Source organism: Oryctolagus cuniculus, chromosome 15 (genome assembly GCF_964237555.1).
Source record: "Oryctolagus cuniculus chromosome 15, mOryCun1.1, whole genome shotgun sequence".
Taxonomy (NCBI): domain Eukaryota; kingdom Metazoa; phylum Chordata; class Mammalia; order Lagomorpha; family Leporidae; genus Oryctolagus; species Oryctolagus cuniculus.
This window is the reverse complement of record NC_091446.1, coordinates 67,373,905-67,391,851: the sequence shown is the minus strand read 5'-3', so window position 1 is coordinate 67,391,851 and position 17,947 is coordinate 67,373,905. Positions and strand designations below refer to the sequence as shown.

The 17,947-nt window shown below is 42.6% G+C and overlaps 1 protein-coding gene across 17 annotated transcripts in view; it reads right to left on the bottom strand.

The window, feature by feature from the left end:
• LRMDA (leucine rich melanocyte differentiation associated) overlaps positions 1-17,947 on the bottom strand; it is a 1,127,870-nt gene that overhangs the window by 188,128 nt on the left and 921,795 nt on the right. The window contains exon 7 of one of the 17 annotated variants that reach the window (XM_070057885.1): positions 13,572-13,649. The exons of 13 other annotated variants lie outside the window; for them this stretch is intronic. In XM_070057885.1, coding sequence (XP_069913986.1) covers positions 13,572-13,649 — 78 coding nt within the window. 3 more of the 17 variants (XM_070057890.1, XM_070057889.1, XM_070057895.1) reach the window with 3 other exon arrangements.

The window sequence follows — 17,947 nt, the reverse complement described above, 5'->3', positions numbered from 1 at the left end:
AAAATCCCACGCCTCAGAAGATTGCAAATGGACAGCATATGGCCTGGCTTGTTTCTGGTCATTCCCAAGAGAAGTTCTAAGGGAACTGAATGTCCATGAGATTAATGGTTCCCTCCTGTCCTGCCTTTATCCTCTGGAATAGGTTTCTCTAATCTTTTTCAGATCCTCCAAAGCATTTACATTAAACCAATCGCTCCTCTTGAATCTATAGCCAAGACTCTGATAAGAGGTGCTAGAACCAAAAGCAGCTCCCAAGTCTCTTTCTTTTCCTGCTGGAGGTGAAGCTGGAGACGAGACAGGAAGGCAGGGATCCCAGACCCTGATTTTGAGTACAGCAGGACCCAACTACAAAAGGAATCCAGTTTCCATATTTGATCTTCCCTAGTGGCTCCACTGGAAATAAATGGAGTCTTCCAAAAGTGGATATGGTGGCCGGCGCCGTGGCTCAGTAGGCTAATCCTCCGCCTTGTGGCGCTGGCACACCAGGTTCTAGTCCCGGTTGGGGCGCCGGATTCTGTCCTGGTTGCCCCTCTTCCAGGCCAGCTCTCTGCTGTGGCCAGGGAGTGCAGTGGAGGATGGCCCAAGTGCTTGGGCCCTGCACCCCATGGGTGACCAGGAGAAGCACCTGGCTCCTGCCTTCAGATCAGTGCGGTGCGCCGGCCGCAGCACGCTGGCCGTGGCGGCCATTGGAGGGTGAACCAAAGGCAAAGGAAGACCTTTCTCTCTGTCTCTCTCTCACTGTCCACTCTGCCTGTCAAAAAAAAAAAAAAAAAAGTGGATATGGTGCTTGGTGGCTGTGTCTGAGAACATCTGCCCAGTAATCAGCCACGGGAGCTGGTCCTCACACCTGCCGCCCCTTGCTTAGACAGCCACTTGTCTTACTGAGGGCTCACGGCTGTCAAGACACAGATTAACAACAGTGGGGTTCAGTGTTGGCCTAGGGCTAAGACCCCATCAAGATGCTGGCATCAGGCTGGCGCCGCAGCTCACTAGGCTAATCCTGTGCCTTGCAGCTCCAGCACACCGGGTTCTAGTCCCAGTCGGGGCACCGGATTCTGTCCCGGTTGCCCCTCTTCCAGGCCAGCTCTCTGCTGTGGCCAGGGAGTACAGTGGAGGATGGCCCAAGTGCTTGGGCCCTGCACCCCATGGGAGACCAGGAGAAGCACCTGGCTCCTGCCATTGGATCAGCGCAGTGCATTGGCTGCAGTGTGCCAGCCACGGCAGCCATTGGAGGGTGAACCATCAGCAAAGGAAGACCTTTCTCTCTGTCTCTCTCTCTCTCTCTCACTGTCCACTCTGCCTGTCAAAAAAAAAAAAAAAAAAGACGCTGGCATCCCACATCAAAATGGCTGGGTTCCAGTCCCACTCACGCCCCCCATTTCAACTTCCTGCTAGTACACATCCTAGGAGATGGCAGCAATTGGATTCAGTTGGGTCAATGCCACGTTCACAGGAGTCCCGGGCTCTGAGCTTTGGCCTGGTTCAGATACCATTGCAGGCATCTGAGGAGTGAACCCGTGGATGGGAGCTTCATCTCTCTCTCTCAGGTAAAAAGGACAGTAGCATCAATATTGACAAAAATAAAGCAGCAGCAGCAGCAGCAACACCATGTATATAGCCTTTCCTATGAGCCAGTAACTCAAACTATATTCATGTCAACTAACGCAACCCTCACAAACAGTCATTTAAGGTAGATGTTATTATTATCTCTATCCTGCAAAGAAGCTGACAGTGTAGCGGCTGTTAAGACATCACTGGAGGTGTTTGCCTCCCATATTGCAGTGCCAGAGTGTCAGCCCTGGCTCTGCTTCTGATTCCAGTTTCCTGCTGAAGCGTATCTTAAAAGGCAGACAGTGATGGCTCAAATAGTTAAGTCCCTACCAACCATGTGGGGAATCCAGATTGAATGGCTACTTGGGCCTGCCCTAGCTGTTGTGGACATTTTGGGACTGAACCAATGGCGAGAAGATTTCTGTCCATCGGTCTCTGCCTTTCAGCTTTCCAAATAACTTAAAATAATAAAAATTTTAAAAGACAAAAAAAAAAAAGTTAAAAGCTGGTAATGTGCACAGCTGGGACTCAAACCCAGATCTCAGTGCCAAGCTCTTAGCACTCTACTGTGATGCAATGCCCCCCAGGTGTCAGTAGCCACCCTTCGCTGCTGCTGCGGAGGTCAGAGAAGCAGCCCTTCCGACAACATTGAAGTCAGGTGTGGTGGACCCTGTTTTTTCTACTCAGTGCACAGCTTAAGAGTTTTCAGTCCCTAGGTCTCAGCCATGCTTATCTGTAGAATCAGCAGGAAAAGACGACCCACGTCCAGGAGTTTTGTGAGACTTAGTGAGATAAGCACATACAGGCTCTAGAACAGCAGCCACAAAAGGTAGTGCATAGGGCCCAGCATCGCGGTATAGTGGGTCCAATTGCCGCCTGCGATGCTGGCACCCCATAGGGGCGCCGGTTCAAGTCCCCGCTGCTCCACTTCCCATCCAGTTCCCTGCTAATGCACCCGAGAAAGCAGCGGAGGGTGGTCAAAATCCCTGGGTCCCTGCCACCCACGTGGCAGATCCGGCAGAAGCTCCTGGCTTTGGCCTGGCTCAGCCCCAGATGTTATGCCATGTGGGGAGTGAGCCAGTGAATCAACACACTCTTCTCTTTCTCTCTGCCTCCCTCACTCCATAACTTTTTCAAATAAACAAAATAAGTCTTTAAGAAAAAGATAGTGTACAGTAAGTGTAGCTGTGGTTGTTGCTAAGGAAATCCTCTGATAATGGCTAATGGGACACTAAAGGGCTGGATGAGTTGAGACAGAAATCATCACAGCTTGGAAGCTAGGGATGAAAATGTAGATCAACATGGCAATCCCCAAGAAAGCAGAATACCATACTAAACATTACTGGCAGGGTTACCAATTTTGGAGTCTGACCTGGTTTATGAGCCTCTGTGTTAGCTTGTCTCCTTAAAAAATAATTGCATTTTTTACAACACTTTTTCAATGCATATTTTATTTACTTGAAGGTGGGGAGTGGGGAGGAGGGAGGGATATCTTCTGTCCTCTGGTTCACTCCCCAAATGGCTGCAACTGGCAGTGCTGGGCCAGGCCAAAGTCAGGAGCCTGGAGCTCCATCTGGGTCTCCTACATGGGTGGCAGGGATCCAAGAACCGGAGTTATCATCTGCCAGGGTGTGCATCAGCAGGAAGTTGGGACAGAAGAGGAGCTGGGACTTCCTCTCAGGTGCTCTGATACGGGATGTAGGCATCCCATGCCATAATGCCTGCCCCACCAAGACTCTAATTTTCAAAGTATACTACATCAAAGAAAGAAAAGGAAAAGAAACAGAAACGGAAAAGGAAAGACAGCCGGCCAGACTGGGGAAATTAGAATACTCCGCCCGTAACCCCTAGTACGAAAACAAGACAGAGCTGCACCCTCCCAGGCCGTCCCCGTGTGCTTGCTCTGTCTGCATCAGCGCCAAGACCTGCGTCCTTCATCCCGCATTTCCCACATGCTCTTGCCAACCCCTGACACATCACATTCTTTGCATCAATAAGGGCTGGTGCCAGGACACACTAAATTGCCTTTGACTACATTCAACTGATCTAGTATTTTTTTATGATTCTTTCTTGTTGTACCATTTTTCACTTTTGACTTTATAATTCTCTGCTGACATTCAATAAAGCTTTACCAGACGACCCAAGGTGGTTTTTAATGGAGATTTAGGGGCTAGGTTGTGCTGTGGTTTGGATTCAGATTCTACTTCAGCAACAAGGGGAAATTAACTAGCGGTTTCATCTCAAGTGCCCATTTCTACTCAGAATGGACAGAGAGTTTATCTTCTTCCAAGCCTTGTAATCATGACACTACAAAGCGATATTCAAGAATAAAAAATTATGGAGCAAGAGCTTCCACACCACAAAACCACTACACAGCATCCCTGCAACCCCAGATGACTGGGGGAATACAAAGACAGCAGTGCAATTACTTGCTGAGTGACAGGGAGGATTTTGACCACATGCTGACTTGTGCCAAACAGAATGCTTGTTCTCCTTGAGATGAGGAACTCAAATGACCCTGTGTCAACCAGGCCAGCCCCTCTCCATGTTCCCACTCCACTGTGCAGTCCCCAGTCCTTACTGCCTCCTACCCAGGCAAAACAATAAAAGCCAACTGACAATCACTGGAAGAGGTGAACTGAGTGAGGAAACTGAGTCAGCCCCTACAGTGAACATTTCTTTTTTAAAGAATAATATTGAGTTAATTATTTCTCGAAAATATAAAACCGCTAAGATTTTGGCATTGTCTTGAGTTTCATTATGTGGAGCTTGCTTTATTACAAAGGAATAGATACAACATATGCAAAATATACAGAAGCATAATTTTTAAAGTATCTGGATACCCACTACACCAACCTTAAAAGGAAATACATCCCTTTGGTTGTCCTGATCTGGTTAGATTTCTTTGCCTTCAACTAGCACTACCTGTAAATGCTACTCTGATTTTTGAGTGGTTTTCTTCATAGCTTTGCTGCATTCCTGGGAACTCACTAAACAGATTTTATTGCACATTTTCAAACTAGATATAAATGATACCACACCCTATCATTGAGTTTTTCCTCTTCATTTTTAAGCTTCATTCATACTGGATATTACATTGTTTAATCAATGACTTGACCTATTCCTAGGTTCTTTTTGTGTGTGCATGTCTTGCTTTGCAATTATAGGCCAAATTATTAATAGAGTCCATATTATTATTCTGAGTGGTTACACTACTGTTTCCTCAGAATCCTAGATTTTTTTTGGATCTTAGGATTGGTTTATATTCAAATTCACCCAAAAATTTTTAAAAAATTAACACAGATGTTTACACTCCTACGAACAGTTCTTGAGTTTTGTTGCTCTACAATCTTGCCAACATTTGCTATTACCAGATTTTTAAAATTTTGCTGAATCCGTGAGCACAAAACGTGTTTGGTATTAATTTACATTTCCTCTTTTATTTACTTATAAACACACACTGAATATCTGTTGGGTAGTGTGGAAAAAATTATTTATGCAAAATAACCACACAGTATCCATATAGTGTAGGTATGATTCTATAAATACACAGAAAGATACTGCATTGATTGTATGTCAATAGAGAAATACATAGATGTCAATATATCTATCTGTCTTTATCTGCTATCCATACTTATTCTGTAAGCAGGAGTGGCAAGCTAGCCCCGGTAAGACAGATCTGGCCCACTACCTTTTAATCTAGGTAAGGTTTTACTGGGACACAGCCACACCCATTCTCTTACACGATGTCTCCGAATGCTTTCACACTATGACGACAGAGATGAGCAGTCACAGCAGCCTGACCTGCAAAGCTCATGATGCTTATTGTCTGACCAGTCACACCAAAGTTCACTGATCCATGACTTAGTGCACCTGCACTCCCAGAGTGTTCCACACTAAACACGGCCCCTTGATTCTGCACCCCCCTCAACACCTTTTCTCATCAAACACCCGCAGCGTCCACAAGAATACTTAAGCCAAAATCCCCACAGTCCTCCCACACCCTTCCCTCAGACACAACCCACATATTTAACCTTCTCAGCGCCAGTGCCAAGCCCTCTCCTCTACACCCAGTGCTGCTCCTAAGCTCATGCTGACATGGACAGCCCTCCATCTAATTCCCACCCACATTTGTCGCCATTCTCCCCCACAAATGGCGTTACACACACCGTAAGCCTCCATGACACTTATGATTCTGTCTGTTCTCTCCTCCTAAACTCTAAGTTCCTGAAGGACAGGAACCTTTGCCAACTGTTCACAAAGTACGACGCCTTGCATCGAAAATACCGAGTAACACCTGACCCTCCTGAAGGCTGCTCAGTTCCTCCCAGATGTGGTGAGACCTGGGGGTAGCCACTCCTCCAGTCAGTCAGGTGTGGGAATAGATGCTATTCCTCTGAATCTTATGGACCAGGCCAAAGAGAGCCCTTGTCAGTATTCAGGGAAGTCTTCCTCTAATTTCTGTGTGCACAGGAATCACCAGAAGAGCTCATTAAAAATAACAGACGCCATGGTGTCGTCCCAGGTGCTGAAAAGAGGTACGTAAGTACTTCTCCTGCACGGGTGTCCCCGAAGAGATTCTTTCAGGTTTGAGAAGCACAAATAACATGACAGCATCCTGATTTCATCCCTCTCGCTCTGCCTCACCCTGCCACACTGTCTCCCATAATTTCTAATGCTGCAAAGGAACCTCAAAACCCTGTGCATGGGTGCCAGGCCGTCCTGCATTCTGGGCCGGCGCCGCAGCTCACTAGGCTAATCCTCCGCCTTGCGGTGCCGGCACACCGGGTTCTAGTCCCGGTTGGGGCGCCGGATTCTGTCCCGGTTGCCCCTCTTCCAGGCCAGCTCTCTGCTGTGGCCCGGGAGTGCAGTGGAGGATGGCCCAAGTGCTTGGGCCCTGCACCCTATGGGAAACCAGGAGAAGTACCTGGCTCCTGGCTTCGGATCAGCACTGTGCACCGGCTGCAGCGGCCATTGGAGGGTGAACCAATGGCAAAGGAAGACCTTTCTCTCTGTCTCTCTCTCTCACTGTCCACTCTGCCTGTCAAAAAAAAAAAAAAAAAAAAAAAAAAAAAAAAAAAAAAAAACCTGCATTCTGAGTTTTGTTCTGTTGTACTCTGAATTGGTTGCAGACAGGGTCTATCCCCTACACCAAGCCTCTTAACTGCTCAGCACATCTAAAGTCCACAATGTGCTGCCACATCCTAGTACTGTTCCTTGTACATACCATACCTCTGAGCACCTACCCAAGGCAAGGGGTGCATACAAATATGTGCTCCGCATGTATTAACTGAATGCTTGTTTCAATTTTTTCTGCCCTCTTCATTTTCAACATATTAAGGATCATTTAATATGCAAAAAAACAAATGCTAACATAAAGTTTAGACCAATGACAGTAGGATGCCCTTAGCATTTATTAGATTTTTCTTATTAGACTTAATTTTTTCCTGAATTACATGTGACCTATTATCATTACACTCAGTGGATAATACAGCAAAGCAGAATTGCCACTCAGTTGTACTCAAGGAGAGCATCTAAGGGTCCCTGGGTTTTATAACACAAGCATAGCATAAATTTCAGGAATTTTTCCAGTGCTGCACTTGGTGATTTTTAGGGGTCTATTTTCCCCAGAGGCATGTAAGTACTAAAATTGCATTGGATTGTGTTTTGCTCTCAGTGGGTGAGAAACTGCATAGTCAATGGGTTATGTGCCCTTCCTTATTCCCATTTCATGCAGTCACATGGAGGGATCTCTCAGGTGGGTGCTGAAGTTTACTAGCCACTCAGGAGCCATCCTGGGCTTTAGCTAAATGGCATTTATCAACTATAACCAAAAAGGACATCTATGAAGATGCTGGTGTCCTCCACCTGAATTCTGCTCATGGTAATTGAGGTTATAGGCATGGGGTCCTTTGCTGTGATGGTCCACGGTGGGGAGAAACCACAGTATGGATCTAAGCAGTGTTTTTAGGACTACAAAAAAGAGATACAAGGGCTCATATAGGTGCTGATAAAGAGACACCATTTGGAATCAGTATATAGGAGATAAGGGCCCTTCAGAAGAGACAGATTAATAAAGGGGTTACGAAAAAATCACAATAGTGATTTTGCTGCACCTTTTATCTTCTGAAATAAAAGCACTCAAGTATGTCAATGCGGTATCTCTCCATTTTCTTTCAATGGGATATCTCCAGTTGATGTTCATAACAGGAGTTCCTAAAACACTGATACAGCCAGGAGTGTGCTTGTGAGTCGTCAAAAAAAAAAAAAAAAAAAAAAAAAAAAAAAAAAAAAAAAAAGAGGTTAAGATGTATGCAACGTTGTTTTACCGTGAAGTATATTTTTATCAGGCTGGGGTGAGCAGTGAGGAACAGGGCGAAGAACAGGGGCTCCAGTGTTAGACCTGGTTTTGAGTCCCAAGAAGGACACTTATTAGCACTGGGGCCTTGGGTAAACTACCTAATACCTTTCTAAGCTTCAATTTCCTCATCTATAAAACAGGGATAATATCCACCTTTAGGGGATGTTTCCAGGATTAAATCAGACCACAAACATATGTAAAACACCAGCACAGCGCCTGGCCCTTAAAAAAAAAAAAATCACTAAGTTGTAGCTATTATGAACGCTGACGTCTTCCTTCCTGTTCAGAAATCAGTAAGCCATGCAATACATGCACGTACCTCTGTGGTTTCTGTCTCTATCTCTTTATTTACCAGAATATTCAAGACATGTGACTCCTCCATCTCTCAGCAGCCACAGAGTACTCAAATGTTTCCTTGTAATTCTTAACACCAGAATATTTACTTTTAAAGACAGAAAGGAATGTCTTTACAAAAACAATTTCTTTATCACTTGGCCTTGGAGAAAAGATCTGCAATGTCTCCAAAACAGTTATAAATCACCCACTTTAGGTTTTATTATTATTATTATTACGTAAGTGAAATACTAGCATATTTTTATAACACGCCAAATACTGAAAAGGCTCAAGTCATTTCAGAATCTCTTCTACTCTTTCCCACTGCAACTCAGGTCTTCCCCCAGCAGTAACTACTAAGGGTTTTCCATCTGTCCTAAAGCCGTTTCTATGCATAGATACACGAATGTGCATGCATGGTTTGTGTTTTAAGGACATACATGTGCATATAATGTTATACTCTTAAATACATAAAATCTATCACAGCATACAAAACTCTTGTACTCAAAGTACTTTTTGCTCAAAAATATGTCTGGGAGATGTTTCTCTGTTAGTCTTTTGTTTTCCTTCAACTTTTAACTGCCACATACTACTCAACATCACAAATTCACCGCATTTCATTGATTTCTTTCCTAACATACATTTTTTGTATTTTCTTTTTTTCACTATTGGAAAAATGCTGCAATGAGCATCATTCACCCCTTTGGACATGCATAATTGTTCGGTGATGGGCTCTATGAATTTCATTTCAGTCTTTTAAATTCTACTTTCTACTTCTGAATACGGTCTCGAATGTAAAAGTAAATGTAGGCATACCATGAAAAACCTTTCACTGACCCAGCACTCTCCATGCCTAGTTTTTCTCACCCACAGGCAGTCACGGTGACCATGCAATTTCAGAGGTTTTCAATAGTACAAATTCTTATTCTACTTTATGTGCATAAACAATGGTATAACACACACACACAATTCCTCACCTTGTTTTAGTCCCTTAACAATATATACCGCTTAGGCTCTCGCGTACTAAAACAGTCTTTTCATTCTTTCAATGGACACAGGCAATATTTCAGAGATTAGATATACCAAAATTTATTTGGCATTTCTCAGTGGATAGATGTATGGCTGTTTTCTATGTCTACCTAGTAGAAACAGTCTACAATAAATGCCACTGCATGTATCTCATTTTGTACATATGCAAGTATTTATAGTAAATTTCTGATCTATTTTTATACAGGGTTATTGATCACTTTACTATCAACTTCCAGGAATTTGTCATATATAAGAAATATACATCTATCATTGACTGTGATATGATTTCTACATATTTTTAAGTTTACTGTTCACCTTTGTTTAAAAAATTTTTACTTTTCTGAGTAAAAACTTTTGTTCTTTAAATAAACACTATGCCCTATAGTCAAATTTGTTCGTTTTTGTTTCTTTTATCAAGGCTTCTGAATTCTGAGTTCTCTTTTATTTCCTTTCAATAATTTCATAGTATTTCTTTGCCATGTAAAATTTTAATTAATTTGACATCTCTCCTGGTGTTAAGCGTGGATACAAATTTTTTCCAAATAGCTACCTGTTTGTCCATGGAACATGCAAGTACATATCCCCTCCAGTTTGAGATGCCAATTTATCACATACCGAATCCCCACGTGTAGCTGAGCCCAGTGCTGACTTCCTGTTCTAGTCCATTAGTCTGAAGATTCCTGTGCCAGCACATTGTTTCAATTATGACAACTTCATTATATAGTTGATATCCAGTAGGGCTAACTTCCCCTCAAAATTCCTTTTCAGAATGATTTCAGCTATTATGGTTGTTTATTTCCCATATAAATTTAAGGTTTAATTTAAAAAGAGAAAAGGAAACATTTGGTTATTATGAGTTCATAATAAATTTAAAAATTAACAAAGTAGGGGCTGGCACTGTGGTATAGTGGGTAAAACTACCACCTGCAAAGCTTTTTGTGTAAGTACACATTTTTTTTTTTTTTTGACAGGCAGAGCAGACAGTGAGAGAGAGAGAGAGAGACAGACAGACAGAAAGGTCTTCCTTTTGCTGTTGGTTCACCCTACAATGGCTGCTGCGGCATTGATCCGAAGCCAGGAGCCAGGTGCCTCTCCTGGTCTCCCATGTGGGTGCAGGGCCCAAGAACTTGGGCCATCCTCCACTGCACTCCCTGGCCACAGCAGAGAGCTGGCCTGGAAGAGGGGCAACCGGGACAGAATCCGGCACCCCGACCAGGACTAGAACCCGGGGTGCTGGTGCCGCAGGTGGAGGATTAGCCTATTGAGCCATGGTGCCGGCCCACATCTATTTTTATATGTAAGCTTTTTATCAAGGTCAAAGCCTTTCAACATATAAAAATTATAATTTTCACCTTAGCACTTTTAAAAAGATTAAATAAGTGTATATTCTAATGAAATGTCACTGCCATTGTTTATTTGGAAAGAGTCTTACCGGATCATGTTTTACACTTCCATGTATACTGCTGAGTTGCTGATAGTTACTTTGTTTAGGACTTGTACACCTACTTTCATAATTGAAATGAATATATATTTTCCCTGTAATCAATGCAATTATTAATTTTCCAATAAACATGTTATAAACTTCACAAAAAGAACCTGAAAGAACTTTGTGCTCCAGAACAGTCTATATAGCACTGCAGTCATCTACCTGGTGTGCAGGACCCAGTTTGCACTGACTTTTAGGGACTAACTTGTACTCCTCTTCCCAACTCTGTAGTAACTGATGCCCCAGGGGTGGCTTGAAATCCGTGGCTGGGGAGAGGGGTATTCATGCACAGCCATTGTCAAAGAGCACAGGGACCAGGGCTTTCTCACTCTCAGAGAATGGCTTTTTAAACATTTAACAGCACATCTGGTAAAATTTCCTGTTAACAACACCCAGATTTAGTGGGAGAAATGATAGTCTTCATAAACATTATTTTCCTTATGGAAACTAATTTGTTTCAATTTTCTATCTCTTCTGGAGTCAGTTTTGCAAACTATACTTTTCTTTATATAATTATCCAGTTGATTTAGATTTTATACACCTTTTTTATATTCACATTGTATTTTTCCTTCATTAGGATAATGATTCAGTTTTTCAAAAAAATTTACATTTAGATCATTTATTATACCTGTTTTTTTAAAAATAAATCTGTTTTTAGATTTAAAAATCTGTCTTCCAATTTCCATTGGTTTCTGTAGCCTTTGTTTAACCATAATGTTTTGTTATGATTACTGTATCCTGCTATGGTTTGAATATTCATTGTCCCCCCAAAGCCCCACGTGTTAAAGACGTGGTTTCCAAGAAGGGAGTAGAACCATGACCAGGAGCTACATAAGCCCCTCTTTCCTACATAAGGAGCTTGTCTCAGGTATTGCATTGTAGTCATGAAAAGCTAACATCCTTTTGCCTGTTTTGTTAAACTAAGACATTACTTAAAACTAAGTTTGGCCTTAGATTTATCTGTGGGTTCTGAAAGGTTACGCTTTCATTATGATCGCTCCTTCTTCGGCTGTTCTCCAGGTTGGGCTTCTATACTACCTTTGACTTGAGATTTCAGAGTATTAGAAAATACCTGGGTACAAGAGGTTTGTTACTCAGATTTCATTACATCATGACCCAACAGTTCTTACGCTACTTCTACTTACTAGAATCTATTGGCATTCTGTTCATGAGCCTGTATATTATTGTGGGAGATTACATTTGCCCAAAATAGAACAGTATTCTGGTCCCACATGCTCTTCTGAAACCTGGCCACCCCCCAACATAAGGTGGAGTCTATATTTTACCTTCCTTTGAACCTGGGCAGGACTTTTTTTTTTCTTTTACTACTTGTGTGACCAGAATGTGGCTGAAGCAGTTCCATGATTTCTGAGACTTAAGTCATCAAAGATGATGTGACTTCCGCCTGGATCTCCCTCTCTCTCTTGGGATGCCTGCTCTTGGCTCTCTGCCACTATGTGATAAAGTCCAATCTAGCCTATACAGCAAGCCAAATGGAGAGGCTCCCATAGGCAGGAAGTGGGGTCCCTGGCCAACGGCCACCCTCAACCAGCAAGCATGTGAGTTTACCATTCTTCAGATAATTCCAGCTATCAGATTTCAACTCTTCTATTCTGGCCTCAGACATCCTAGTGCGGAGATAAGTTACTTCCATTATCGTTTACTGGAATTCCTGATCCACAGAATCTATGAACATAATAAACTATCATTTCACGACGATAAACTTGGAGGTGCTTCACAACCATTGTAACTTTAAGAAGAGTAAGTATTAATGTTCACCCAAAAAGAAGTGCACTATATATTAGGATACAGAGTTTAATATGCTTTAATTACATCTACCTTAACATTTTTAATATTTAGGTCTTCTTTGTCATTTTTTTCCTCTACTTGTTCTGTCTCTAAGTCTATGACCAATGTGTTTTTCAATTTTTTTTTTCATTTTATACTATTTGATTTCTCCAACATGAATTTTGGCACTTTATTTTGTTCCATGGGTATCCGTAACTGTCGTATCTAACATCAATTTAACACCAGTGCTACCAAGTATCCTTGTCTCAGTTACTGCTTTTCTGCTTGAATTCATCTTTGATACAGAGTCTGTAACCCTTGCTTCCTTGTTGCTTGTATTCATCCATCCTCGCATTCAAACTTTTCTCAGTCAACTTATCTGTTTCTCTCGTATAATACAGAGAATTGGGCTTTACCTTATGATCCTGTCTGGAAGTCTTTCACATAGGTGAATTAAGCATATTTACATTTTTTTTTCTGTTGCAGATATGAGTGTGTCATGTTATAAGGGCAACATGAAGTAGCTATGCCAGATATCTTCCCGGTGCACAAAGCCTACAATAGTTACCATCTGGTCTTTCAGAGAAAAAAGGTGGCTGACTCTTGACATAACTCCTAATATGGAGTATAAATAAAGCTGTACTTAGGCCAGTCCTTCTGCTCCCATTGTTGTGGCACCTCTCATCGCTTTGGCTAACAGCTCCAGGGGCAAGTACGATATTCCTTCCTTGCCTGTTCTGGGACTTTAATAGGAATGCTTCTAATCGTTCTCCTGGATGCGAGTTGCTATAGGTTTCTGGCAGAGTATCTTCACCAAGTTAGGGAAGTTTGTTTCTACTCCTTGTTCGACATTTCACAAATTTTGCGACACCTTTATATCTAGTAGCATAGATATAATCCCTTTTACCCTTTTTATTCCGATGTGACAAATCATTGATACATTTAAATAGTAAACTATCCTTTCAATTTTGAGATAAACTCTACTAGGTCATGAGGAATACTTGTTACCACAGTACTGCTAACTTCTCATGGAGGATTCTGCTGTCCATATTTGCAAAAGTGATTGATCTGCAACTTCATTCTCATTTTTCACCTGAAATCCTACAAAGATGAAATGATTAATTCATTATTTCTTCATTTTCCAGAATCATTTGTAAGAAGTCTTCCTCACCTTTGAAGGATGCCTATTTTTTCAGTTTCTTGTACAGTCATTCTCCTTAGATTTGCATTTCTTTGAGACCTTATTTGTAATTGTCATAGAATTGTCTATTTTATTTAGATTCTCAGATTTATTAATATAAACTCTTTGATTTTCCTTAATCTCCTAATTCCTAATGCTATAGAACATACTTCAAAAGATTCACAGAAATATGACATTAAAAGATGCTTGTTTTGATGCGAAAGCATTTGCAATCCATGCATAGCTTTTTGGTAATAGATTTTTCAGTAACTCTGAAAACTCCTTGTATACCTGTATTTCAACAATTTCTACACCAAAATCAACTTATATTTTAATTGTATTTTCATAAGGTTTTTGACGTACAATAGGTCCATCTCTTTCTAAGTGTGCTAGGTTCATTATTTCTTTTCAAAAGTTTTTCTGATAAAGCATAGTGTATATTGTTTTTGGTTTATTAAATTTTAGCTTTTTAAAGTCCTTTTACATATTATTGGGTGTGTCTGGGTTTTTAACATTAATATCTATAAATACTAATATTACTTCTATTTTCTATTACTTATTTCATATGCTTGAAAGGAGAAAAATTAATTCTATTTCTGGCTATATCCCACAGTTCTTAATAGACTATATTGCTATCACTTCTACTCACTCTTACAGAATAAAGTCTGTTATACCCTCATAAACCTAAAGTTTCATTTATTCCTAATTTTGTATTTTTCTTTTCTCTTTTTTCTGTTTTTGTGGGATTTTTCATCTAAAAAGTATTTTTAATTTCAAATTTTCCTTAGTAAGTTCATTTCAACTGAGCACGACTGTTCTTTATGACTCAGTTTGTAGAGTTTTAATGACCTCTTTTCTCTCTCCACCCATGTACTTAACACTTACACACACACACACACACAGAGCATATTTATTGTTTTCTGTTTAATGGGATGTATATGTTTTGAAATTTCCTTTTGCATATACGTCATTTTCTGTCTTTAGGTTTAATTGTGACTTTTTTTTCTAGGAACTTTTTGCCTTATTTGGTTCAAAGGCTGGACACACTAGAGGTCCACACACTGAGGCTCACAGTATGGCTTCCCACTCTGTTTTCTTAGTTTGACAAAGCACTCTCACCATCATCTCATTCATTTCAGCAACAACCTGGAGCCTTACTGTGTCTGATACTAATGCTGCTTTTCTTGGTTTTTATTTTTAACTTGTATCTAGCATTTTCCTGAATTCCCCCCTCACATTTTCAAGCTTCTTCTATCTATCATTTCATTATACATCTCTCTCTTAAATGGTATTTAATTTTATATGTGCCTTTTGACAAAATCTAGGAGAGCTTTATTAGTTTTTCCCACTTCCATATATTAAAACTTTTACGCCGGCGCCATGGCTCACTAGGCTAATCCTCCGCCTTGCGGCGCTGGCACACCAGGTTCTAGTCCCGGTCAGGGCGCCGAATTCTGTCCAGGTTGCCCCTCTTCTAGGCCAGCTCTCTGCTGGGGCCAGGGAGTGCAGTGGAGGATGGCCCAAGTACTTGGGCCCTGCACCCCATGGGAGACCAGGATAAGTACCTGGCTCCTGCCATCGGATCAGCACGGTGTGCCAGCCACAGCGCACCAGCCGTAGCGCGCCGGCCGCAGCGGCCATTGGAGGGTGAACCAACGGCAAAGGAAGACCTTTCTCTCTGTCTCTCTCTCTCTCTCACTGTCCACTCTGTCAAAAAAAAAAAAAAAAAAAAAAGACTTTTACAATTTTACTGACTCATGCTATCTTACTGTACTGACCCAATCACTCAGAACGACTATTCTGGTTTGGAGAAAGCTCTGTTGGCATGAGGACCAGACTAATGGTGAGATCAGACATACAGATGAGTTGACTCATGTGTCAGCTTGCACTGGGCAAGCCTAACATTGCTACTGTCAGGCTCCTAGCAGTTCTCCTTGTGATCAGAGAACTACTGAAGTTAGTTCCACATTGAAAACTCTCCAATTTGTTTTTGGCTGTGATCAGCTTGCTCATCCTAGCTTTAACCCGTCTTGTGTACAATCTGCACAGTTTTTTTTTTTATCAACAGCAGTAGCCCTTCTTTTCCAGGTTGTCACTAGTTTGAGGGTTGCTGGTCTTTGCTATGGGCAAAAGGGTTGCATTGTTTCTATCGTTTACGCTAATATCTTGGGATGGTTTCCCTTCTCAGTCTTTGTCGCTCCCCCTCTTCGTGGAGGAACGACACAGGACCCTGCGCTGTTCTTTCGTCTGCTCGGCCCTCCCCGGGTTTGCTGCTGGTTCTTCCCGGGTTGGCTACTATCCCTTCCACCTCCGTGGAAGGGCAGTTCCCCCTGGCCGCTTTCCCCACTTCCGCAGGGGAGCGGCACACCGCCGGCCGGCTCTCTGGGGGGCTGCACGGGTTCCCTTAGATGTTCCCCATAGATGTTCCTGATGCATGCCGTCTCTCTCCTCCTTTATAGTCCTCCTCCGCCAATCCTAACTCGGCTGCCCACACGCCGAGTACGCTGCTCTCCAATCAGGAGCAAGTCCTACAGTTTATTAGTTGAACTGGAGGCAGCTGTGCGGAAGCTGTTTACTTCTCTCCCAACGCCATGTTGTGGGAGAGCAGATGCATAGAATAAGTCTTAATTTCAGTAACTTAGTCCAGTCCGGATTGCTCCCCACAGTCTTAGTTGCAGTAAATGGTGTTATGACAGGTAGTTAGGAGACCTTTAGATTGAGAAGGCTGTAACACCTTGGGTTCCTACAAATGCAAATCAAAGTCGGGGCACAGGGCAGCAGGGATTACAGAATGCGGTTCTTAGGACCCACTATCAGCAAAGGTAGTCAGAGCATTTCTTTATGGCCTGCACTTACTCGGAAAGGCAGGAGTTCAGAGTAGTTATGTTCAGGCCATATGGGTGACTTTGGGCAAAGGGGTTCCAGCTTCTGTGCCCTGCTTCAGGGAACAGGAATTCTGGGTTCCAATGGCTTGCTCTGGGGGAGAGTAAGGGCAGGGAAACAGGAGCACAGGGGCAAGTCAGAGACCGTGGTTCTAAGGCCTTTCAATGTCCTTTAATTCAATGCATCCAGCATCGCAAATAGCCTTATGTGGGGTAGCATCCTCTGAACCCCAACACTGCTTTATACATTCCTCTATCCCTTGTGTTTTGAGCGGGGCTCATGGTATAGTCCATATCCAATAGATACCTCTATGGATTCCGAAGAAGGAAAGGCAGCTACGGATATTCCCAGGTACATCAGCACTCACGGTCCCCTCCAAACCAGTTTCTCCAGGGGACCTTCATTATTGGACTTGAACATGGCAAGAAGTGAAAGTTCCGGAGAGAATCCAAGGAGGCAGATGAAGCAAGTGAGAAATCAGACCTCAGAAGAGAAGTCCTCTCTTGAGTAAAGAAAATCTGTGAAGGAGGATGGTTATATGGTGTTTCTGCCTCGGACACGACAAAGGGACTACATCTTAACTCTCTGACTCTCCTTCAGTTGGGAGAAACTGATGAGCGAAAGCAAGAAAAAAATCAAGGAATAAAGAGCTAATCCACAAGGGAGAAGATCGTTTTATTGCTCTCACACAGATGTCTGTCGTAATAACACAGGATATTTTTTTTTCCTTTAGGGGAGGGTGAGAATGGAGGTGGAGGAGCATGGTTGAAACTGGGACCTCCCCTGGGCAGTCAGGGTTTGGGAATTAGCATTGCGTTATTTTTCTGGCTCCCCACCCCCTCTTGTCATTGAGTTGAGAAACATTTGCCCTGCACTGCACACACAGTCTGCATTAGCATCCCTGAGGGCAGAACTTTGACCCCATAGGCTGAGGAAGCTACAAATGGAAAATTCCAACTTGCTGTACTCTTTTATTTTCATGCTAATGCTTCTGCAGAGAGTATTTAAGGAAACAGATGTACAAGAATAATAAAGCGCAGAGGACTGAGAACTCCTCTGGCAACACTGAAGCATTGTTCCTGCATGATCTTATATCTCTGTGTGCCTGTACAAGTCCAGAATGGCCAACGGGAAACCCTGGTTTCATTTATGAAACAGCTGAACTAGTACTGACATACAGAACTCTTGGTCAAACCCAGTCAGGATTTGGAAGTTACGTAAGTTTCTTCACCTCCTCTAGGCTACCTCAAAAGACAGAGGAGCACACACTTCAGGAAAAAGGCCTTGTGGAATGCTGATTCCCAGTCTCCCTGGCCAATCCGCCCCTGATTTCAGC